The 23825-nt window shown below is 45.5% G+C and overlaps 1 protein-coding gene and 1 long non-coding RNA gene across 7 annotated transcripts in view; one reads left to right on the forward strand and one right to left on the reverse strand.

Annotated features, from left to right (window-relative positions):
- The window catches only part of TTLL5 (tubulin tyrosine ligase like 5), a 207518-nt gene that overhangs the window by 134922 nt on the left and 48771 nt on the right, over positions 1-23825 (reverse strand). For 5 of the 6 annotated variants that reach the window (XM_034768480.1, XM_034768478.1, XM_034768481.1 and 2 more), the window contains 3 exons: positions 13642-13723; positions 12353-12414; positions 5165-5256 (listed from right to left, as the gene is read on the reverse strand). In XM_034768480.1, coding sequence (XP_034624371.1) covers positions 5165-5256; positions 12353-12414; positions 13642-13723 — 236 coding nt within the window. The remainder of the gene's footprint in view (positions 1-5164; positions 5257-12352; positions 12415-13641; positions 13724-23825) is intronic. The other variant, XM_034768482.1, reaches the window with a different exon arrangement.
- LOC117876376 lies at positions 15119-22101 on the forward strand. The gene is made up of 5 exons (XR_004645485.1): positions 15119-15335; positions 16293-16384; positions 19914-19987; positions 21217-21262; positions 21959-22101. It is a non-coding gene; the product is annotated as an uncharacterized LOC117876376 (long non-coding RNA).

Raw genomic sequence — 23825 nt, forward strand, 5'->3', positions numbered from 1 at the left:
TGGGGAGCTGCCGCACGGCTCCCCGGGCCGGGGGGGTGGGGAGCTGCCGCGGGGGGGCGCCTCAGGGCGGGGGGAGCTGCCGCAGGGGGGGCGCCTCAGAGCGGGGAGGGGGGTGGAGAGCTGCCGCAGGGCTCGGGGAGGGGGAAGGGCGCAAGGTGGAAGTTTCGCCTAGGGTGCAAAACATCCTTGCACCAGCCCTGGGATAGTGGAACAGTTTAACTGGGCCCTAGGCACAGCTCAGATAGGCTTCCTCTGTAGAAAGACACAAAAAAGACTGAGCCCAATCATTCTTCCAGATGGCATTCAAACCCCCTCTTAGCACAGAAGTGAAAGAAGAATGAGGAAGTAACCTCAAATTGATTAAACCTTGGGAGTAATCCCACAGAACACATACTGAAATTAAGATGAATGCAGGATCCAGTTGTATTCTTATTTGTAAGGATCATCTGAGCTAGTAACTAAAACAATAGAATTTCATTGTGGCAACCTCCACAAAACCACAAGCACGACAGAAGCTGAGGATGAAGCAGTTGCAACAGGAATGGATGTTGTGCTGGAGCAGGCTGGGTCAAGCTACTCAGAGGCAATTCCTGTGGTAAGAACCAGAGGGAAAGCTGACATAGCAGGTGCCAACTGAAAATGTTTCATTACAGCCTATTGAAAAGTGATTAGATAGGAAGGACCCCAAAGAGGTCTGGCTGGGGAAAAAAATAAATGAATGAGTAAACAGGAGGCACTAGACTCATTGAATTTAAAGCCAGAATGGACCACTCGATCATCTAGTCTGACCTCCTGTATATCACAGGCCACCAATACCACCCACTAAACCCAACAACCACAATTAGACCAAAGTATTACAACCCACAGGAAACTAGACTACTATGTGCCACAGGCATAGACTAGGAGAGACCAAGATGCATCAGTGCCCCAGGCTCCTGCAATGGCAGAGAAATGATTAAATGAAATATACCCAGATGATCCTGGCAAGTGACCCACACACATAGGTTTACAAAGGAAGGCAAAAAACACCAAGATCACTGCCAATCTGACCTAGTGAAAAATTCCTTCCTGAGCCCAAAAATGGTGATCAGTCAGACCCTGAGCATGTTGGTTATTCCATATCCTTTCTCCCTGCAGTCGCTCCCCTATGTCACCACTATCAACTCCTTTGCCTCAATATCTTAACTCTCTAAAATCTTCCACCATCCATCCACTTCCTAAAAACCTTTCCTTGACTCCAACATTATACACACCACGTCAGAAATGATTCTTAAAGAAAACATTAGGAGAGAGTTTTTCATCTTAAAGGCTTTCCATGGCCCTATCCCTGGAGGTAAGTCAGTCTCTTCACTGCAGATGGGGAAAATAAGCAGAGAGGGGAAATCAGTTATTCAGTGTCAAAGCTGAACGTAGAACTCAGCCGTTTCTAGCTCTCACCCACGTGCTCAATTCTACAGAGACTGTACTGTTGTCTAAGTGCTGGAGAAAGAAGCTCTCTCTAATCTTCTTTACCTCTTGTCCAACAATATCTTCTAATATTTCGGTGTAAGGTTCATTCTGATCATAGCAGAGAAACCTCTCTCCTCTGAGTAGATAATGACTTCAGAAGGTTCTTGCTCCCTCCTTGACCACAGTGCATCTTGTGAAAAACTGTGGACAAGATCACCTCCTGGATCTGCTTCCAAAGATGGGCACATGCCTCTGAGTCCCACACCATGGTCCTACCCTGACCTAACCACCCATGGCAGCTACTACAAGATCACTCACACTATAGAACTTTATGATTCAGTACCACTCTTTTCTTTCAATCTTACTTTTACCCTTAACCTTAGTTTTGACTTATGCTAAGGACATACAACTCAAAATATCTTCTAACACCTTTAAACAAATCCTTTCTTGTCACCCTCTCAGCTCATCTTGCTCTAGTGCATTTGTGACTTCTTCAACACTTGTTTCAGATGGCTGTCTCAAGGACAATAATTATTTCTTCTCTTGGGCAAGAGAAGCCCTTCTCCTTTACCCAGACCTCTTTTGTCTCTGGCCTCCATGACCTAGGCAAAATCCTACACTCTTCTCCACCCACAACTGTGATATTGCTCCTATTTGCTACTGCTACTCCACCCTGACTACTGCAGTTTCCTTCTCTATGGCCTCCCCGAATCCCTAGTCTCCAGGCTCCAGCATGCAAATGTTGGTGCCATCATCTTGCACCTTTGTGGATAGATGATCACACCAGCTTGACTTTTTAAAACAATCTTGCCACTGCTGAGAACCTTTTCCCTGCAGCTCCTGCCATCTGGAATAATCTTCCTGTATCTCTCCATCTCCATTCAAATCTCAGATGAAACATCCTTTCTCCTTTACCTCTGAATCTCTTTACCTGGGCTATTTAGTTCTGCAATACATTCTGGGATAATCTGTATCAAAGGTATTACAAAGGTATTCACATCAGTAAATTAAGTTGAATGAAGCCTTAACAACTTTGTGTTTGTTAACCAAGACTGCACAGAGACAGGGCACTACAAGAGACAGACAATTGGAATAAAAATCTCATGTTCTGCCAAGACACCTTCACCTCTGACAAGGTGTGACATGCCCTGTAGTGAGAGGCCATAGCTAAAAAGTCCAGGTGAATGGCTAGGTGGTCCCACCACCTCCTTTTCTGATTTTGCCTATGTCCTGCACAAATGCATTCTGCATCACCTCCACCCCCAGCAATCATAATAATAACCTTCAGGCAAATGCTCAAACGTTTAGACCTTCTGAGTACATGCACAATCCGCAACAACAGAAAAAACAACTCCACATGACAGAAGTAAGTAACCAACCTATCTCAACTGTCAAGACCAAAGTTATCTTTTTTGTACTGGATATTTTTCATTTGCATTAACACCTACTAGCCATTAAAGGAAAGAGATAAGTGATGCTGTTCAGCTGAACTGTGCAGAGCAGAGAGGAAAAATCCCAAAAGGGAAAACCCTGGGAGTCCCAGGAGCCATTTCATTGAATATCCAAGATATTCCAGTTCCGAGGGAGAAACGGGATGCTGTCCAACATTCCATTACAAGGACAGAAATGAGAAAATAGCAGCACTTTGCAAAGCAGTCTGAGAACAAATAAGCCTCCACTTGGCACTGGGATAATACCCTAGTCCAGCTCACTAAGAAAGTGATGGAGAATAAGCATTCACATAGGAGCAGAAATTCTTCTTGCCTGTGGTGGTGTCCAGGCTGCCTCCCTCCTTGCTGACACACAAGAACAGCAAAGGGCTTAAGACATTATCTTCAAGGGATCTGTCATTTCAAGCAGTACTACAGCCAAGTACCTCCCTTAGATTGGTCTATGCACAAGAAGCTACAGCTCCCCCTTTACTGCTTAGGATTCATTGAAAGAACTCTAGTCCAAACCAATGGTCAATTACAAAGAAAGCAAGTAATTGCTCCATTTCTCTGGAGGGTAATGCTCAGTGCTCAGAGAGTCAACCCAAAGACAGCACACAAGGGACTGGCAGTGCATTATGGCGAGACCCATGTTACCACTTAAGAGTCACCAATCCTAACCTCATTTGTTTCCTACAAATGAAACTTCCCCTGATTAAGATCACAAACTATTCAAATTTCTAAGATCATGGAGGAGCTGAGAATGACCCAAAATTCCCTTTGCAGTTGAGACCAGAAGTGGAAGAGGAACAGATGATGAAACAGAAACCAAATCAAAAGGCATCCAGAAAAGAGCAGCCCCCGCCAAAATTCTTGGGTATTGGAGAAAGGCCTGTGCCCACCTCTACTCATGGGATCCTCTGTAGAGCTCAGGAACCTCTGTTGCATATCCTTACTCATTATCCTACAAGGGTCTTCCTGGTAAGAGAAGTGCAGGCTGAGGTACCATTGCAAAGAGGGGACAGTCCACTTCATGGCCAGCACTCAGCACTGTGAATCTCTGTACTTTTCAGCTGGCCCAGAATTTACTCACCATTTACAGCTTTTATGAGAAATCCATTCTGTAAATTCATAACATCAAAAATCAAATGCTTCAAATACATCTCCGCTTTCGTAATCTCTTCACCCTGAGCTGTGTGTGTGAATTCAAGCAGGAATTCAATGACCAGTGGGGTCTGCCCTAGCAAAAAATGGTTACTTACCATTTAACTTGTTTCCTGAATAAATCGCCACTTGTAGAGACATGTGCCCCATTAAGTGGCTCCCACAGGTCCAAGAAAGGCTAGGTCAAGGAGGAGAAGGCACAGCACTCCACTCCTTCCTTATGCCTCAAAATGTGGTCTTGAAAGTCATGGAGATCTGTATTGATTCCCACTTGTTGAATTGGATATGGGAACTGGAGCCGCAGCCAGGTGTCCTTATGTCCAATGAAATCTCACCTCACCAGTTATTCTCACCCCACAAGATAAATCCAGATCCAGATTTTGGCAGATCTGAGTTTTGTGAGATGTACTTTACCTCAATTCATATAGAGTCTTCCATGTTCTGAATTTGTTTCCAGGTAGATAGAAATCTGAACAGAGAAAGATTTCCATCCACCTGGGCTCCAGTCACTATGCCACAGGAAAGGTGCACAGTGGCCAACTGCAGGCAGCTCACAAACTCTCACTGAAATTAAAACCCTTTGATTTAAAATTCAGTGCACAATGCCTGTGAGGTGAAAAATGCCTCTGAGAAAACAAATGGGCTGGAAGCTCCCCCCCCACCAACATTTGTGGGGTCAATCTGGCTGACAGAGAGAGATGAGGGAAGAGCAGCCTTTCAGAGATCCAGCATTTTAACAGCAGAAGGGACACTGGACATTCATCATGAGCCATATGAGGCCTCAGTCCAAAGGGAAAGGAGATGAAAGAAACCAGGGGCAAAGGGGAAAGAAGGTTCTAATTTCAAATATGAAAGCTCTTTCTGCCTCAGATATGGTCTCACAAATACTCAAAAAGCTGTGGGATTCTTGAAGCTAGTCACCCACAGTGAAGTTGATTGGGACACACATAGTGCAGTCGCATCCCATGAGCCTCCTCTTCTACAATTGTGCTAGGATTCCAGAGGCCTCACTACACTCACTTGCAGGCTCTTTCACCTTTGGGCAAAACTGACTAAAGCTGCTATCCTGGTATTCTCCTCAGAGCTGCAACACGAAGTCCTGGGTTGCTGAACTTGCTTACCTGAGGCTTCTGAAAGGGATTTCTTCTGGCAGACTCAGATGAGTGATGGACTACCCGGCTTGACCGCTGGCCCGGATCCTGGCACACAAAGCCTGTGGGAGTAGGGAGACATGTAAGAAGAAGAGGTTACTCACCTGGTGCAACAACTGTGATTCTTTAAGATGCATTCCCCCCCATGGGCATTCCACTTCACACGCATGTGCACCCCATGCACCTTTGACTGGAGACCCAAGCAAGGACCATACATGCCCTTGTGCTCACAATACCATGGCTATATTGAGCTGTGCAGATGAACTGTGCTCAGTTCCTTTTCTACTGCAAAGTCTCACAAAGGAAACTCTGAAACAGAGAGGAAGGAGGGCAGGGAATGGAGCAACTGTAAGGGGATACACCTTGAAGAACCAGATACTGCACTCCTTCTTCGAGAAGTGTCCCTATGGGTGCTCCACTTCAGGTGACTCCAGAGCAGTATCCCCACAGGCAGGAGGGAGCTCCAGCATCAGGTGCAGCACTGAAGACAAAACCACACTGCCAACTGCTGCATCAGATCTAAAGGCATGGACCAAGGCTTAATATTTGGAGAAGCTATGTATTGAAGACCACATAGCAGTTCTGCAAATCTCAGATACTGGAACATCCGTAAGTAATGCCATAGATGCTGATTGCAACTTTGTAGAGTGCACTAACACCCTTGAATTTTAGGTTGAATGTACATCATAACATACAAAAATACACCCAGAGATCCACCTCAATAGCCTACTGGGTGAAGACTGTAGATCCTTTAGAACTGACTTCAATGGAAGTAAGTAGTCTAGGAGACAACTGACATTTTTTGGCTCTATCCAGATAGAAGGCCAATGTTCTTCTAACATGTAAAATATGAAAGGAAGCCTTCTGCTGAGAATTATGTGGTTTTGGGGCAAAACTCCGTAAAATGAATGCACTGACTAAGATGCAACTCAGATGACACTTTAGGTAGGAATTTAGGGTGTGAACGTAAGGAAACCTGGTCTTTGAAGAATACCGTGAAAGGATGGTCTGTCATTAAGGCCCCAGTTTCTCCAACTCTTCAGGCTGACGTGATGGCTACCAAAAAACACCATTGTCATAGGCAGGTGAAGAAAGGAACCGGTCGCCATTGGTTCAAATGAAGGTCTAGTTGAGACATCTAAGAACTAGATTGTGATCCCAAGTCAGAGTGGGGTCTTTCATTTGAGGGAAAAGGTTTCCAAAACTTTTGATGAAACTCAGAGTTATTGGGTGAGTGAACACTGAAAACACTTCCATTGGGGAATGAAAGGCTGTTATGGCTGCCAAGTGAACCTGGACCAATCTGGTTGATAATCCTGTTTTCTTCAGTTCCAGCAGGTAATCTAGGATAATCAAGAATGAGGAAGATGCGGGTGTAAGTCATTGGAGTTCACTCCAATGGCTAATCTTTTCCATATTTGAAGGTGAGTATTTTGGGTAGACTCTTAACTACTTTTTAATAACACCTGTTGTACCTCCACAGAACAGGCAGACTCTAGCCCCATAAACCATTGAGGTGCCATGCCCCGAGGTGGAAAACTCCTGGGTTGGGATGAAGCAATTAACCGATGTCTTGGGAGAGGAAATAAGGGATGATCAGAAGCTTGATCACTGGACAGAGGGACAGATAAAACAGGTAAGGATGCCAAGCTTGCCTCAACCACACTGGGAATCTTAGAATAACCTGGCTTTGTCCTGTCTGATTCTGTTCATCATGCTCAGTATTAGAGGCATTGGGGGAAATATTGTCCATGGTAGGAGGTAGGTGCCCCAGAGAATGGCCACCTAGACTGCCTCTTGAACAGAAAAGACCATGCTTCCTGTTTATAGAGGTGGCAAAGAGGTCCACTTCTGGAAAACTCCGAGTCTGAAATATGCCTTGGAGGGCCTGAGAGTCCAACTCCCATTTGTAGGCCTGAGAGAAGCACCTGCTGAGAGCATCAACCATAGTGTTTTGAATATCAGGGAGGTAGATTGCTGAAATGCGTATGCAATGGCTCATGTGCTAGTTCTGCAACATTACTGCTTCAGCATCCGTAGGGAGTGTGGGGGGTAGATCTCCTTTCTCCTTACTGGATTACATAAAACATGCAGGCCACATTGTCCATCATGACCCTGATGAGAGGCAGAAAATAAGGACAGGCATTTCTGACTGCCCTGAGTTCCAACAGGTGATGTGGAAACTGGTTTCTTGAGGCAACCATCTGCCCTGGATTGTATGAGCATCGAGATGAACTCCCCATCCCAAAAGGATACGTCCATCATTATGGTGACCGTCAGAAAAAAGGAATGCCTGCACCAATATTTTGATGATCTTTCTACCAGTCTAGGGAATATTTCACCTACCAGGGAACTGAAACCTGTTTGTCTAAGCTGCATTTCTTTGGTAACTACACTGCTCTGAGCCACCCCTTGAAGAATGAAGGCACAACCTTGAATAATCTTTTACAAAAGTACAAACTGCCATGTGACCTAGGAGTTGGAGGCAGTTTCTCACTGAGGTTTGAAGGTGATCAAACAGTCTTGGCTAGATCTAACAACATTATGAATCTGTCCATATGAAGGTAGGCCCTGGTCTTCAATGAATCGAAGGATGCCCCTATGAACTGTATTTTCTGTACTGAGGTCAACGTGGATTTTTTTACATTGAGTTGAAGACCTAATTCCAGGAACAGCAAAAGAGCACTCTGCATGACTGATTGCACTGCTTTGTAAGACCAATCCTTGAACGACCAATCATCGAGGTACAGGAATACTAAAATTGCCTCTCAACAAAGCTAAGTGCCACTGCAAATACTTTTGAAAAATACTCTTGGAGCTGAGAAGAGTCTGAGGGGGAGCATTTAGTATTGAAAAGTATCCTGGCCTAAATCAAAAACACAGGTATCTTCTGTGAGATGGATGTATCACTTTATGGAAATAAGTGTCCTGTAGATCGATGGCTGAAAACCAACCCCCTGAATTTAGTGAAGGAATTATAGCTGTCAGAGTTACCATGCTGAACTTCTGAGACTTTACAAATTTGTTTAGTAGTCTTAAATCTCAAATCAGTCTTAACTCTCCCATTTTCTTTAGTATAGGAAAAGTACCTTAAGGAGAAACCCTTTCCCTTTATGTTGAGCATGAACAGGCTCTATCACTCCTAAATGAAGAAGTGAGCTTATCTCCTGTCTCAACAAGAACTTGTGAGAGGGGTCCCTGAAAAGGGATGGGTGGGGGGGGGGTGGAAAGGAGGGAGGGAGGAAAAGTGAATGGTGTAGCCCAATGTTACAATCTTCAAGACCCATTTTTCTACGATAATCTGTTCCCATGCATGTTGAAAATGGGTAAATCAGGGTCCAAATGGGGGAGATGGGCAAATTGTTGCAGATGTGAACTAAAGTTCGTGATGATTCGAACCCTTGACCAACCCATCAAATTGGTGTTTTGCTTCTGGTTGAGTACTTGGGCCACATAGATGAACAATTCTTTTCCTCTGCAATCTATATTTCTTCCTTGTGGATCCAATGTGCCTCTGGAACCACAAAATTGGATTGGCCAGTATCTCTGGGTGCTTTGTGACCTACTAAGTTTTCTTTTGTTCATAGGGGTGTAAATTCACAGAGATCGTAATTTGGCTCTGGAGTCTTTCAAAGTGTTCAGGGACTTCTCTGTGTTTTCTGAAAACAACTTCAGAGGTGAGATCCTCTACAATGCTCTGGACTTCTCAGGGAAAGCTGGACAGTTGGAGCCAGGATGCCCTGCGCATAACTACCACCACAGAAATGGAATGTGCCATGGTGTCTACCACATCTCAGGACACTTGAAGAGATGTCCTGACCAATAATTGTCCCTTAGCGGTGATGGTCTGAAATCATTCTCTTTGGTCTGGTGGAAGGTGCTCGATAAAAGCAGGACATTTCCTGTAGTTTGTGTAATAATATTTTGCCATGAATGCCCAGTAATTCTCAATCTGAAATTGCAGGGTCGCAGATGAGTAGGACTTCCAGGTGGTTCTAGTTTGTCACACAGGATCGATTTGGTATGGTGGTGTTTTCCCTGCTCATTCACCACATCCACCACAAGAGAATTAGGTGCGGAGTGGGAGAGTAAAAATTTGGAGTCCTTGGTGGGGATATAGTATTTTTTATCTGCTCATTTGCAAGATGGTACTGTTGCTGGAGTCCGCCAAACCATCTTCACCGGATCCAAAAGTGCCTCATTGATAGGTAGTGCAAATCTGGTTGGTGTTGCTGACTGCAGAATGTCCATCAACTTGTGTTGTGATTCTTTGACCTCTTCAAGTGGTATTGGGAGAGCATCCGCCACCCATTTTATGAGTTCCTGAAATTGCTGGCTATCATCAGCCACAGATGGTGATGGAGGCATAACCGCCTCATCTGGAGACAAGGAGATGGTGATTTGAGGGGTATCCTTCTCATCTGACCTAGCTTCCTGTTCTTTGAATGTCTCCTCCTGTTGACGAATGGGCTGGGGTGGAGGTAACTGTATATCTCTCTTATCCCAGTGAGCAAAACTCAATACCTTGGAAAACTGTCATCAGTATGCGACCCAGGGGTCCCATTATGGTCATTGAGGGGGTCCATATAGGAGAGGGGGTAGCATCCAAGGCTGTTCCCACCACCCATGATGACTTTCCCAAAATTCCTCTCTCTCTGTGAGTGTCGAAGAGTGGGTTCCTATGCAGACAGATAAGAGAGCCCTGCACTAAGAGAAAAGAGACTGAAAAGGAAGTCTGCATCATCATCCTTGACATCATCCAGTGGAGGATCCCAACAGTAAAAGGTGGTGAATCAGGCAGTGTTGGAGATAGATAGGAGTCTGCTGACCGAATGGGTTTTGGTTACAAGAGGCACTCAGTATTCATGAGCACTGGAGACTCCTGTTCATCTGACACTGATAAATCATTCTTCAAGTACCAAAATGTTTGTGGTACCAATTGGAGAGACGGTACCGATATGTTGGTGTTTGTGTCTGTAGAGATAGATGGTACCGAAGACTTAAGAGTGCTCCGAGGTGGGTGCCAATGGAGTTAGACACTTAGGCTTGCTCAGTACAGAGGAACCCATTGGGGAAGGTGCTGACAGTAAAGCTGTGCGTCCAACAATACTGGCCTAGAGGAATGTTTCTCCTTGCCCTCTTGTCTGAACAGTACTGACGGTTGGTCAGAGCAGTGTTTGCTCTTGGAAGAGCTTCAGGGCTATCCAGCCCCACCGCTACCAAAAGAGTCCATTGCTCTACAGTACTAAGCCAAAAAGTTTAAGCTTCTGAAACAGTTGAACAACTGGGAGACAGAAGTCATTTAGGAGCAAGCTCCTTAAGAAGGAAATTGGAGCTCCTCTTCCTGGGACCATTCAAGGAAGTCTCTGGAGTCGTCCCCTTTCTGGGGATAGCTGAACCAAGATCAAAGGGGCGCTGGATCTGCCCAGAGACTGATGTACCGGCGGAAGGGGGTGTTTCCTGATCTGGCTCTGAAGCAGGGAAAAGGGAAAACTCTATCATTAGTATCTTCAACTTTATCTCCCGGTTCTTGCTTGCTCTGAATTTAAGGATCAGTCAGAAGTTACACTTCTGAGGGACGTGCAAATCTCCAATGCAGCGAACACATTTGGAGTGGTTGCTGCTAATCAGAATGGCCTCCCAGCAACATCTGAACCTTGGTGAGCTGGCCATGCCTTTCCCAAGGAAGACAAGCCTTCCCAGAGGGAGGGGACAGGAACAAAACTAATTCTCTCAACTACTAAACTAACTATCAAATTATCTAAAAACTAAACTCACTACTAGGAGGAAAAACAAACTTTTATTTGAAGCCCATTCAGGGCAGACATGCTAAAGCACCATCTCAGGCTGCGACAGTTAAGAAGAAACTGAGGGCAGTTCATCCATGAAGCCCTACATAGCATTGGTTTGGGGCATGAGGGTGTGTAGGGCACATGCATGGGTCGAACAGACACTGCTAATGAAAATCTCCGAGTTGAAGGTGTGTGGGATGCATGCACACCTGAAGTGGAGCACCTACAGGGACACTATTCCATAAACCACCTTTAATTTCTGGGAGAGTTGGGCGGCCCCTGAAACACAACCTAGCATTCCTACCAACAGTTTTATCAACCACAAACCCAGGTGTGTGTTTCCCCGAACAAGGCCCAAAAAGTTTTTTTTCCTCAGTATGCCTTAGTTTATTTAACTCTTGAGTCCTCCCCTGTCCCTGCCCCCATTGCATAATATTTCTGCCTTAGAACCAGAAAGCATGCCCTTGAAAAGCCAGCATTTAAAAAGAAGGGTTGCTAAAGAACATAGAGGAGTGCCCTCTTCCATTCAGTGGCTAAGCATGCTGTGTTGGTAGCATTTTTCTACCTCTTTTCGGGCCCAAAAAGTAAGACACCAAAAACCGAAACAACCTCTCAACAAGTAATGTAAAATATTAGTCGTAGGGTACTCTGCTAGCTAAACACTTCTACACATTACAATTATGCAGATTTTCACACCCACAACTCCACATTTGTACAGCCTAATCACAACTTACTAACACTGCCTTCACTTTGGAGCACTCAACCCTACAAATGTTTTTTCATTTCTCTTTAACTCCCTTGAGTAGGCTGTAAAATGCAGTCACTCATTTTGGGGAGTCAAGGAAACAGATAGCTTCACAAATCAAACCAGAGATTTCAACACATTTAAGAGAAGAAATTGCTCAGCCTGCACAACAGCAGTGCACTGGGTAGCATTTCTTCTGGTCCCCTTCACATCTAATACATTCACCACCATTCCCACAACTTATTACACCCTGACCCACCACTGAACACTCATCACAACACACCTCCACACACCATCTTGTTCTACAATCCAACACACTAACTCACCCCCTATCCAAATACATCTGACAAGCCAGAACACTTACCCACACACCCTGAACCTAGTATAACTATCCAATACACCACATCCACCCACCTACAATTCCATCCATGCAACTCAAGACACACACCGTCCCCATAACTCAATGCACCCACTCGTCTTAACTCAAACACCCCCATCCATTATAATACATATATGAACATCAAAACCTGACACATCTACCCAAGCCTAATACAATAGACCACACAAAACTGCACATTAACATGCAGTAAAGAGTCATGTTGAAGTTTCTATTGCACTCACCTACAAGGGTAAACATGTCCGAAATCATGCTAGCTTTGATCTTCAGGTCCAAAGGAGCATCACTGTCCCCATATGCAACAAGAGACAGGAGGAGTCAGTTATTTGGCAGTTCATGGAAAGCATCAATGCCCAACACAGATTCCCTTTCATCATATTCCTGGTGGATCAGTTCTCAGAGAGCACAAACAGAATGGAAGATATGGAGAAAGTCTAGTTGATTATCTTTGTATCACAAAAATAGTGGATGAATTATGTCTGCCTCTAAACACTGTATCTGTTCAATTATAATCCGCTCCCACATTCCCTTTGGGCATCATTTGGGGAGGGTTGTTAGCTCTTCTTGGGAAGAGATGGGTTTCCATGTATCTCTACAACACATAGCAGAATGGGTGTTATTGCAATACAAATGTTAAACAGTAACCACCCATCCATATAAAATGACAGATCAATGGATGCTAGGAAGCAGTGAACAAATGATCACAGAAAGTAGATGGACCCTGAAGGGGTCAGACAGATGCAGGGGTCAGATAGAAGGGGAAATACAAAGCATGTATGTACACAGAGCTAAACTGAAATTAATCTGGACTGAAAGACAGGTTAAGGCCCTGGCAGCCAAGAGTTCTTTATTGTAGGACCATAAGGACACTATGCTCTGCAGTTCTGTGGAAGATGAATGGGGTACAGAGCGCTGGCATCAGTGGCAAAGTAAAAGGAAAGAGGAGGGAATGCAATAATAGTAGGTCAGGTATACAGGCATGTTTGTATGGAACATTGGATCAGAAAAATAATTTCAGTGGCCACAATCTGAATGGACTTAAGACATGGGCTAAATGGCTATTGAGGAGGCTAGAAAGGAGGATGTTCCAGTAACAGATAAGAAATTGTATGGACAACAGTTCATAGCTGTGTGGACAGGGAGGAAGGGACAGATCTCTGATGCATTGTGGATTTGGAAACAACTTGTGTGAGAGGAGAAGAAAAATGAGTAGTCAAATAGGACCCTAGGTTATGAGATATTAGCAACAGTAACAAAGAAATAGTCAGAAAGCAAAAAGAACCCCAGTTGGACTCCTTCAGAATGCCTGATGCACCCAGGTCACTATGAAAAGGAACAGCAAAGAAGATCCACTCTGTAAGCCCATTAATAATGGAACAATATTCCAAGGATTTCATTCAGGCATGCCTGCCCAGGGCATGCACTTGGTGTGCTGCACCTGGTGTGGCCAGAGATTCCACCATCTTTATTGAGGTCCCAGCCCTTCCATTTCTTGAAGCTGGGAATCACTTACCAGGCCAGGGATGGGGATAAGTTCACCTCCAGTAGCCAGGGCTTGAGAGTAGCATCAATAAGGACATCAAAACCATACAGCTCTGAAAACACAAATGTGTCACTTTCATACACAATAATGCCCCAGAGAGCCCAGAAAATGCCCAATTTGAGCCTCTGTTGGGGCACTCCCACTAGCTGACTCATCTGAGGCTTACTGATCCCTCTAGCTCAGATACCCTCTCAGATGGGAGTCTGGCTTCCCTAGAATGGGGGCTAAAGACACTACCAGCTCTGGGGGAGTCCAGAAAACTAGCCCCAGGAAAACCTGGAGAAAGAAGGATGAGAAAGGGAGGGGCACAGGCAGGAACAGCAAACAAAGGTAGAAGAGAGAAGAAGAGAGAGGAAGAATTAGAAACACTTGCCTCCCCAAGACCTAGCTGTCCAGACCCTAGCATGTGCAGAATTATGTTACCTACATTTTCACACACAGAGGCATAAAGCAATGCAACCAAATCGTCCCATCTTCCAACATTTCCATTAACTCTACTTTGTTTCCAGGATCCTGTTTAAAACAAAAATTCACCCTCTTTGCTTTTAAAACCCTTCATGTCTTCCCTAGTCTGCCACATGGACCTCCATTCTTTTTACCATCACAATCTTTCCATCTACTCATCTAGCACTAGCTTTCCCTCTGTACTCCCACATAATCCCCAGGTGGGTGCAAGATCCTTCTTCTCTGCAGCTCCTGCCACTTTGACAGCCTCCCAGTAACTTCACTTTACTGATGCTCCTCCACTTTGCAAATCACTGTTAAAAAAAAAGCCTCTCGCCCTATCCTCTAAAATGCTCTCTCACTCAGAATGTATCACATGTGCTAGATGGACTCCTCTTTAATTGGTCAGACTGAAGCCAGCTTCCCATTCCAGGACTGATTTTATTTCCTTCTATACAGCACATCCTCTCATTTTGGGACACAACTTACAAGAAAGATGGTACACAAATATGACTGTAAATAAATTGGCACCAAGGCAATTTCCTGACACAGTACTAAGTGTTGGAGACAGTTAACATCAGCGCAACTTATGCACATTCTTTTTAAATATTGCAGAACCTGGGATTGGCACAGAAGGATTTCCACTGAATTGATCAGTTCCCTAATGCCTGGAACGAGAGCAATAGAATTACTGTGCCATGCTGCTCTCCTCGAATTCTGGCCCCAGCATTTTGTCACTTGCTTGACATTCATGCGGGCTCTGGTGAGCTAGACTGTTTGACAAGATCCTCCTTTGCAGGCAGCTGTTCAAGAGCTCATGTAGCTTGCGCTAGTAAGTTAATGAGCTATTGGGGGGACTTGGAGGAGAAGGAAACGGCATCACAATTTGTGAATGTTGTCTGCATGTTTTTCTGGGCCCTGTAGCCAGACACTGAGTGGGAAGCAAAACATCACAGAACTAATCAGTTGGTCCAGCCCAAGGAAGTGAGACTGATCTGCATTGCGGTTTCTTGTTTCCCAGGCTGGGAAGGCTCTGGCAAGGGAGAGGGAAGGAGTAGGAGTTTGTGAGTGTGAACATTTAAGGGTTTTGAACAAGAAAAAAAAATCTCATGGATAGGCAAGCACATTCTTCCAAAAGACAGTCTAAGCTACAGTGAGGACTCTGTAGTCCCTAGTGTACAATAAAACCTGAGGGACAACCAAACACCTAGATGGAAAAGGTGAGTGGGTCAATAGCAACTGCTGGTCTGCAACCTCCCACCCCCTAAGCCAGGGGCGGCCAAACTTTTTGGCCCGAGGGCCACATCTGGGTATGGAAATTGTATGGCAGGCCATGAATGCTGACGAAATTGGGGATTGGGGTGCGGGAGGGGGTGAGGGCTCCGGCTGGGGGTACAGGCTCCGGGATAGGGCCAGAAATGAGGAGTTCAGGGTGCAGGACGGGGCTCTGGGCTGGGGCAGGGAGTTGGGGTGCATGTGTGAGGGCTCTGGCCGGGATGCAGGCTCTGGGGTGTAGGAATGGGACTGAGGGGTTTGGAAGGCGGGTGGGGGATCAGGGCTGGGACAGGGGGTTCGGGCACTGCAGGGGGTCTGGAGTGCAGGCTCTGGGTGGCACTTATCTCAATCAGCTCCTGGAAGCAGCAGCATGTCCTCCCTCTGGCTCCTACGCGGAGGCATGGCCAGGCAGCTCTGCATGTTGCCCCGTCCGCAGGTGCTGCCCCTGCAGCTCCCATTGGCCACAGCTGACGGCCAATGGGAACTGCAGGGGTGATGCTTGGGGCGGGGGCAGTGTGCGGAGCCCCCTGGCTGGCCCCACTTTAGCTACCAACTTCACCTTCCATGCTCCTCTCTCCATCATTCTCTCCCACTCTTTTTTCCCCCTTTTCCCATCGTTTCCCCCACCCCCTCAATATCCCATCCCTCCTTTCCTCCACTCCTATATATGTGAAACTAAGAAGATACTTGCTAGTCAGCACCCCGATCATTCTGCTTGTATAGCATTCCTTTCCCCACCCTTTGTCTTATCTATTGACATACTAAGTTCTCTGGGGCAGGAACCATGTCTTAAGTGTTTTTGTACATTGCTGTTGCTGATTTATACGATGCTCTTACACTTATAGAGAGGATAGGGCACATGTGCTAAACGGGACCAAGATTGATCCCTTTTACTTTTACAGGGCATGCACTGGACCAAGGAGACAGTACCACAAATGCTTCCACACAGTTCTGCAAGAGAAGAGTGAGCTAGAATGGCGGGCATTGTGAGCAGGTGTTTGTTGTTTTCTAAATGATCTATACACTCTTGTGCTGTCTATGTAAAGAGCAATGGTGTTTTAAAATCCAGTGTCACATGTGTGTGTTATATGCTACATCTATCACGTGCCCTGGAAGACATAAATTGTAAATCTAAACCATTCTCAAAGCTGGAATTTAAGATCTGGGGATATCTGGGGGGTTAGCATTGGTCCCAGGGGCTGGACTGCTAGACCAAGAAGTCTCAGCTGTCAGGGGAAGTTCTAGGCAGATGACCCACACCCCATATGTATGCTTAGAGATCCCCGTTACAGGCAGGGTCTGGATTCCATTCAGACTCTTGATGCTTAAAGCAGCAGTTGTCAACCAGGGATCTATTGCCCCCCATGATGCCGCAAGCTCATTGCAGGGGGCCACGGGGCCCTGCAGCTGAAGTGTGGGACCCCCAAAGCCCAGTACACTTTGGGGCTGAAAGTGGAGCAGAACCCATGGGGAGCTCTGAGACCAGATGTCCCCTGGGGAGAGGAGGGGTGAAGCCAGGAGCAGAGGCACAGGATTGAAACCCCCAGCCCCACCCCGAAGCCAGGAGCAGAGCCAGGGGTCTAAAGCCCTGATGCCCTTGCAGGGCAGAACCGCCTCCTGCACAGCTAAAGCCCCAGCTCTCCTCTCTCTGGTGGCTGAAGTCCAGAAGCCCTGAGCCCTGCATGGCTAAAGCTTCAAGCCGCCCTCACCCCCCGTGGCTGAAGCCAGGAACCCAGAGGCCCCTCTGCTAGCCCCTGGCATTTTTATAGTATGGGGGGGGGGAGCCTCAGAAGGAAAAAGGTTGAAACCCCCTAGCTTAGGGCATATGGGGACTTGGTGTTTGGATCCCCTCACAGCAGTTTGGTGAGAAGTCCAACAGGTGGAGCTCAGTTAGAACTGAGATACTCAGCACAATGGGCATCCTGACACTGACTGGGAACTACTACACACAAATCATAGGTAAAAAAAATCCAGCATCCCACATCCCCTGGAAGTGTTTCATTAGCCTATGTCCCCCTTTGTCTGATGCCGAGACTTAGGAGCATGAGCTCCCACTCAGCAAAAGGATCACTGCAACGAGGGCTCCCAAACCCACCTCACTAGAAGGCTCAGGGATATCCCCCTTCCTTACAGGGGAAGAGGAAGCTTTCCTGCATATAGCAAAGCAATGCTTCTAATTTTTTACCAGCCAAAAACTCTTTTCCATCCTCATGCAGTCCCCTGGAAGGTGTGAGGTAGCCCTAGAGTCCGGCCACAACTCAGCTCTCCAGAGTGCACAGAGGTATAACTCAGCTCTGCAATCCCCATAAGGAAGATGGGGCTTAGTGTTCAACATGGCTAAGCTACTTTGAAGAGGACATCTACATTTCTTTTCATCCTAAAGGAAGTTCAGAGCTGGCTAACTGCTGCCTCCACCACTCTTAATTCTCAGCATCCTGCAGCATGAGAAAGAGGGTACATCTGGCTATCCAGGTTCTGCTACAGCACTAATTTCCCTAACAGCCAGGTGACCCTCAGAATTAAAAACAAACAATATCACACTCCTCGTATGTAGGAGTGAGTTAGTTGATTAGATAGCAAGGGGTGTAACTATGAGGGAAAGCCACACCAAAGCAAAGTTTTAGATTTAGTTCTGAGTTGTGTGAGGTCCAAAGTCATTCTTCTCTCTTGAAGGAATTTCAGACTAGGTCCAGTTCCTATGAAAGTGTACTCACAAGACTTTCATTATTACTTAAGTTTAATTGATTCAGTAGAACACAGTCATTGTGGAAGGTTATGGTTGCAGGAGAGGTGATCTTTCAGGCAGCTAGGAGCAATCTTATAGAGGGCTTTAAATATCAGGACAGGGATTCAACCAGTCTATGTATTCACTCAGGAGTCAGAGCCAAAGCAGGGAGAAGAGCAGCAGGGTGATGGTGCATGATAACCAACACAAGCTGCTGCATTTTATACTAGGTGAAGCTTTACAGCAGGAAGGAAGGATTTATTCCTAGAAAATTAATTGTAATAATCAGGCACAGAGGGAGGGACACACACACAGCTGCAATAATATTGTGGTGGCTGGCAGATATAAGTGGGCATTTTTCTTTCATAATGGCTATTTAGGCCTCTAAGAGCAGATAATGGAGGATATCAGATATGGTCTTCAAGAGCATTTCCCAATCCCTATCAGCATCACCTCAATCTTGCTTGGGTTCAGCATTAGCCAGCTGCTCTGATCCAGGTGTCAATTTCAGGTAGGGCCTGCAAGTGCTCTGAGATGGTTCAGTTTTCATTGTATGTAAAAAGTAGAGCTGAGTGCTATTTGCATATTTTGGCACTCTAGTCCATGGTGTCTCATCAGCTCCCCCAATGGCTCATAGAGATGTTGAATAACATAAGGGAGAGCACTGAGCTTTAGGAGACTCTACAGGTGAGGACTTTGAAAGGTGAAGGACCATTGCTCAAGACAACCAGCTGGGGCCACATCTGAGAAAGATATGAGTCATTTCAGGGCCTTCCCCTTCATCCCAACACCTTCTTAGAGGTGGTGTAGGAATATTAGTTAATCCTTGGCTTGGGGCAGAGTTTTCCAAAAATAATTAAGTTAGAGCACAGACCATAGTGCTAGTTTCTTCCTGCTGTGAAAGGAGAGCTCTTATTTCTGCTTGGAGAAGGAAGTGGTCTAAATCAGTGGCTCTCAACCAGGGGTAAATTTAGCCCTGTGGGTACAACAACTCATCTAGATATTTGCCTCTTTTTACAACAGGCTACATAAAAAGCACTAGCAAAGTCAGTATAAACTAAAATTTCATTCAGACTATAACTTGTCTATACTGCTCCATATACTATACAGTGAAATGTAAGTATTATATACATTATACACACACACCACTTAATTGATTTTATAATTATAGGTAAAAATTAGAGTAAGCAATTTTTTCAGTAATAGTATGCTGTGACACTTGTATTTTTATGTTGGATTTTGTAAGCAAGTCATTTTTAAGTGAGGTGAAACGTGGGGCTATGAGATAAAAATCAGACTCTTGAAAGCAGTACAATAGTCTGGAAAGGTTAAGAGTCACCAGTCTAAATCACTACAAGGGCATAATTAATTCATTCTCTTCTTAAAACTCTCCTCTGCCATAAAGCATACAAAAAACTTGAAAACAGTGACATGCTGGCAGACTAGGTACCAGCTCATGCCAAAACTCCAGGCCATTTCACTTGTGCATTAATATAGATTAAAGTGGTTAATTGTATAAGAATGTATTTAGTGTTTAAACTTCATGAAAACTAATGGGATATTAAATACATTATTTTCATTTATCTGTAGCCTGTTATAGTGTAATAACAAACATTTACATTATATATACACCCCTAAATAAATAACCCATCAAATGAGAAAGAAACCTTGCATAAAGAAAGTGAAGAATTTTAACAGGAAAATACTAATTCCTGCACATATGAAGGCAAGTGATCATTGTGTATGATGATCAGAGATCAAAGACTCTAAATGTAGTCCCCTCTCTCTCTCTCTCTAGAGAAAGAAAGAATCCATGTGGATGGTGACCATCAGCTTGTTTTCTATAAAAAGCTGCTACAAGTATGGATTCAGGTAAAGATCTTGTATCTCTGGCTTGTTTGAACTCTTACAGGGAAGGGGACCAAATGCAAAGCAAAGATCCCCCCCAGACACTCTAGGTACCCTGAAAAGACTTTTAGAAAACAGGCCATTTATTATATTTGCCACCATTTTGGAATTACAGACTTCTTAACCTGTACATATATTTTAATCTCTCAATAATTTATTTTCTTTTCTTAGCTAATAAATCTATAGTTAGTTTACTATAGAACTGGCTACCACTGTCCTCTTCGCTATGAGGTCTAGAATGCAACTTGACCTGGGTGAGTGACTGGTCTCTGGGGCTGCAAGTGACCTGGATTATGTGTGATTTTTGGCATAAGTGACCATTTATAAATTCAGTTTGTCTGGGTGGAGAGAGAGAGGGTAAGGCTGTTAGAGCGATCCAAGAGTTCACATTTGATACTGGCTTGGTGAAAGTATAGAACACACCACTGGTTCAGGGTGTCTACCCTGCTTTTGACAGTCTTCACTGTAACAGGAACTCATGGTCAAGAGCCACTTGAGACAGCATGACAAAGTGTTAGGCTGGTGGTGTACTAAGACTAGTCACTCATGCTGACCAATATTGTTTCCTTGCACTCCTGTGTCTGTCTGTATCCATCTGTTGTCCTTTGTCTTAGACTTAGGCTACAAATTCCTTAGTACTGGGGCTGCCCTTTTGTTCTGTTTGTGTACAGCAGGGATCAGCAACTTTTGGCACATGGCCCATCAAGGAAGTCTGCTGGTGGGCTGGGCCGGTTTGTTTACCTGCAGCATGAGGAGGTTTGACCAATCGCAGATCCCACTGGCTGCAGTTTGTTGTTCCAGGCCAATGGGGGCTGCGAGAAGGGGTGGACAGTACATCCCTCAGCCCATGCCACTTCCCACAGCCCCCACTGGCCTGGAATGGAGAACCCTGGTGTACAGCATCTACCACAACAGGGAACCTGCTCCATGACTCGAGCTCCTCTGTGCTACTACTGTATAAATAACTGATATGACGACAGTTCTTGCACATCCAGCCAGAAGATCCAGTCCAGGGTATGGCTGGCAGGCTGTAAGAGGCTGGAGATTACCTTAACTTTTTCACAGGTTAAGGGCTCAAAATATAGCCTAATTCCATCTCATATTAGAGGTATCATCTGCCTGGATATTGACACAAGCCAACACAGAGGTTTGTAAACTTCATTTCAACAGAGATTTTTTTTTCCAATCTCCAGGAAGCCTTTGGTATCTGGAGATAGAGGAAGATCAGCAGAATTCCAGGTTAGTGTTGTGTCTGGATTTACAAATTAAGTGGATTAATGCAAAGGATTTTGATTAGAGTGAACTCTGCCTGCATTTGAGCTGAGAAAGAGAGGCTACACCACCTTCAGTTTACTAATCATGTATGTAGACTGGTGATGGACAGAGTATTCTAGGGGGCAAGGTGAACATATACTAGTTCTGCAGTACCAACCAGGATTCCTGTGATGCAGACCATGGAAGGACAATTTATCCGCAATAAGATCATCGGTGGTGTGATCCAGTGCTCAGAGCAGTGGTCCCCAAATTGGGGGGGCATAGAGGAACACTTGCGGGGGGCACAGTAGGCCTAGGCCAGTGCCATGCAGTCCCACTCTGCCCTAACCCTGCCTCCAGCCTTGCTCCCCCACCCCACAGAGGGAGATCCCATTCCTGGCCCAAGACCTGTGGTCCCTTTACCCCTTTCTGTGTCCCCCCCCTCACCCCCACTGGGAGCTGCGGCACAGCCCTGGCTCCTGGTGGGGGAGGAGGGTGCAGACGGGTAAGGGGGGGGCATAACTGAAAAGTTTGGGAACCCCTGGCTTAGGGGAAGGATTGTGTCTCATTACATCACATTAATTCTACATACCCACTATTAGGATATGTCATTTTCTTTCTTCCAAGAAACGGTTGTTCTTAAGTTCTGTGTAAAGAGAAAGTTTCTCCATCTCCATATAGCATCCCTGGAAAGTCATTGGATGGCAAAGGATGAAAAATGGCCAGGAGACTTCAAAGGACATGCACCGCTGTCCTGTATTACATCCAAAATGTTTGAGGACATTCAGAGCAGCACTACACCTCTACCTTGATACAACGTTGTCCTCGGGAGCCAAAAAAATCTTACCACGTTATAGGTGAAACTGCGTTATATCGAACTTGCTTTGATCCACTGGAGTGCGCAGCCCTGCCTCCCTGGAGCACTGCTTTATCGCATTATATCCAAATTAGTGTTATATCGGGTTGCGTTATATCAGGGTAGAGATGTAGTTGCTACAAAAGAACGAAGTTATCTGTGGGAGAGGCGCAGGAGCTCCTGCACTTCCATTCAAACCTGGGACCAGTCCACTAGGTTCCACTTCAAAAGCCTGTATTCATGCCATTTAGTCACAGTGGGATGGTCAAGTGGACCATTCAGCTACCCAGAATTCTCTAGGTTCAAGTATGAAACAAACAGGAGTAAATTCCAGGAGACTATGTAACTAGTTCTCACAAGCAAGAAAACCCATTATGTCCAACAGAATCTACACTACTATCCGGGGAGAGGTAATGCTCACAACAATGGACAAGAGAGCTGCAATAAACCACTGAGAGATCATGATAAGATTAAGTCTCAGTAGAGCCAACCAGTAGTGCATGGCTCTAGAGTGGCATCACAGAGCACGCATGAATGTCTGTTTCTACTACACCACGCTTTGACAGTCCCATGAAAGCTTGCTAGCAGCACTGTTCTGAGCAATTCAGCCCTAGGACATCCTCTCAAAGCTGTTCTTGCTTAAGACACCCTATCATTGTCCTGCCAAGATCAAGTAATATCCTGAGTATTCTGGTCTTCCCCTTTGAGGGTGGAAAAAGTGCAACATCCTAGCTGCTGGATTGATCTCTGCCAATAGTGAGCCGCGGCCCATTATATTGCCTCTTCTTCAGGCTGTTTCAATGAGTGCAGAGAAGGGTTGTAGCAATGGAGCCTTGCTGCCTTCACACCATTCCCCACCAACCACCCTTGGGAAAGGTTGAGGTTTGCTTCAAAGTGGGCCTCAACACAATAGTGGGGCCTTTCTTAGCCCACTCAGAAGCCCAGACTCCAGGAGGCAAAAACAAACAATGAAGCCTTTAATTGGCTTGAATCCAGGCACTCCAAAGCCACTGCCTCCTCATACTGAATCACCTCTGCAAAGGCCTACCCAAAGTACTATCCCAGCCTCCCTCAAAGTTAACCTGTTGCTGTCAGAGCCTGTATCCTGCAGCTTTCCCAGAGCCTGCACAAAACAGGTCAACTTGTTAGATTCTCTGTTTGGAGGAAACTAACACCTTCACCCCTTATCTCCAGACTACATCTGCTTCCATGTGATGCTAGTTTGACTTTGCTCCTCCGCCTGTTAGGAATTGGGAAGGGAGGGTGTGTCCATTTCCCCTATTACCTCCAATGAGCAGAACATTCTTTCCTGCACAGAGGACATACAGAGTATTAGAGCCTCTCCACAAGAATCCCATGCACTGCTACAGGCTGAGGACTGACTGGCTAAGCAGCAGTTCTGCAGAAAAGGTCCTGGGGACGAGAAACTCGATATAAATCAGCAGTGTGCCCTTGTTGCCAAGAAGGCCAATGGCATATTGGGCTGTATTAGTAGGAGCATTGCCAGCAGATTGAGGGAAGTGATTATTTCCTTCTATTCGGCACTGGTGAGGCCACACCTGGAATATTGCATTCAGTTTTGGTCCCCCCACTACAGAAGGAATGTGGACAAATTGGAGAGAGTCCAGCAGAGGGCAATGAAAATGATTAGGGAGCTGGGGCACATGACTTACGAGGAGAGGCTGAGGGAAC

This window comes from Trachemys scripta, chromosome 4 (assembly GCF_013100865.1).
Source record: "Trachemys scripta elegans isolate TJP31775 chromosome 4, CAS_Tse_1.0, whole genome shotgun sequence".
NCBI lineage: Eukaryota > Metazoa > Chordata > Testudines > Emydidae > Trachemys > Trachemys scripta.